The following is a 1,955-nucleotide window of genomic DNA, read 5'->3' on the forward strand; positions in this document are numbered from 1 at the left end:
GCCCCCAGCCTGAGTAAGGACCTGGGGGAGGCGAGGATCATGAAGAGGTGCTGCATGCTGCGGGTGCAGAGCTGGCCCAGCAGAGCCCGGGTGGTGGCCAGGAGGGAGCCCACATGGGCACTGGTCTGGCCCTGCAGCACTGGGGGGGCCAGCTGGAACTGGCTGATGGCCACGATGTCGGCTTCTTCCTCCCTCTCCACCAGACGCTGGGACAGGAACAGCTCCAGCTGCAGGGGGGGAACTCAGGGATCAATGCCTCACCCAGCTCCAGCTGTGGGGACAGGGCAGGGGGACACTCAGGTATCACTGTCCCTGCAGTGGCATGGTGGCAGAGCCCCTCACCCAGCTCCAGCTGTGGGGACAGGGCAGGGGGACACTCAGGTATCACTGTCCCTGCAGTGGCATGGTGGCAGAGCCCCTCACCCAGCTCCAGCTGTGGGGACAGGGCAGGGGGACACTCAGGTATCACTGTCCCTGCAGTGGCATGGTGGCAGAGCCCCTCACCCAGCTCCAGCTGTGGGGACAGGGCAGGGGGACACTCAGGTATCACTGTCCCTGCAGTGGCATGGTGGCAGAGCCCCTCACCCAGCTCCAGCTGTGGGGACAGGGCAGGGGGACACTCAGGTATCACTGTCCCTGCAGTGGCATGGTGGCAGAGCCCCTCACCCAGCTCCAGCTGTGGGGACAGGGCAGGGGGACACTCAGGTATCACTGTCCCTGCAGTGGCATGGTGGCAGAGCCCCTCACCCAGCTCCAGCTGTGGGGACAGGGCAGGGGGACACTCAGGTATCACTGTCCCTGCAGTGGCATGGTGACAGAGCCCCTCACCCAGCTCCAGCTGTGGGGACAGGGCAGGGGGACACTCAGGTATCACTGTCCCTGCAGTGGCATGGTGACAGAGCCCCTCACCCAGCTCCAGCTGCGGGGACAGGGCAGGGGGACACTCAGGTATCACTGTCCCTGCAGTGGCATGGTGACAGAGCCCCTCACCCAGCTCCAGCTGCGGGGACAGGGCAGGGGGACACTCAGGTATCACTGTCCCTGCAGTGGCATGGTGACAGAGCCCCTCACCCAGCTCCAGCCCGTGGCATGGTGACAGAGCCCCTCACCCAGCTCCAGCTGCGGGGACAGGGCAGGGGGACACTCAGGTATCACTGTCCCTGCAGTGGCATGGTGACAGAGCCCCTCACCCAGCTCCAGCTGCGGGGACAGGGCAGGGGGACACTCAGGTATCACTGTCCCTGCAGTGGCATGGTGACAGAGCCCCTCACCCAGCTCCAGCCCCCGTGTTGGACTCACCTCCATGAGCTCATCGATGAACTGGCTCCGGGTCTCGGTGTTCTCCAGGAGGGTCAGAGCATCAGAGCCACAAGCGACTCCCTCGGGCACTGGGGGATGGGCTGGGGGTAAGTGGGGCAGGGAAGGGGTCTCCACAGCTTGGGACAATCTGGTCATACCCCCCACAGGGTGCTCAGCACCACCCCACAGCACCCTGGAGTGGGGTCCCCAAAAGGTCTTTGTGCAGAGACAGGGTGCCCAGGGGGAGTGTGGGCAGGGAAGGGGGAGTGCAGGCAGGGAAGGGGGAGTGCAGGCAGGGTGGGTGCTGCCTGCCCCCCGTTGGGACCCCCCCGTGTCCCTTGGCAGCCGTGCTCACCCTCAGTGCCAGCCTCTCTGCACCTCCTGGCTTTCACCATCACCCCAATCAATGCCATCACCCTGCTGCAAAAGGAAGGGTGCTCTGTGAGATGGGGGTGCCTGGGACACCCCCAAGTCCCCAGCCCAGCCCTGGAGCAAGGTCAGACCCCAGGACCACCCAGTCAGGGGTCACACACCTGAGGATCAGGCTCTACTGTGATCCCCCAGTCGATCTCTTCCCCCTGGGCTCCCCCGTGGGCAGCGGCACCATCACCCACCCTGGTGGGCTCCAGAGTGAAGTCTCCCCAGTCAATCTGTGG

General features: G+C 65.2%; 1 protein-coding gene across 1 annotated transcript; it reads right to left on the minus strand.

The window, feature by feature from the left end:
• Window positions 1-9: 9 nt before the first annotated feature.
• CDK5RAP3 (CDK5 regulatory subunit associated protein 3) lies at window positions 10-1,455 on the minus strand (the record flags this gene model as incomplete). Its single annotated transcript, XM_010174675.1, has 2 exons — window positions 1,300-1,455; window positions 10-227 (listed from the first exon to the last, which is right to left on the minus strand). Coding segments are annotated over exons 1-2 (374 nt in total), but the record flags the coding sequence as incomplete, so codon positions are not given.
• Window positions 1,456-1,955: the final 500 nt, after the last annotated feature.

The sequence above is a fragment of the Antrostomus carolinensis genome, unplaced genomic scaffold (assembly GCF_000700745.2).
Source record: "Antrostomus carolinensis isolate BGI_N321 unplaced genomic scaffold, ASM70074v2 scaffold45298, whole genome shotgun sequence".
Lineage (NCBI taxonomy): Eukaryota > Metazoa > Chordata > Aves > Caprimulgiformes > Caprimulgidae > Antrostomus > Antrostomus carolinensis.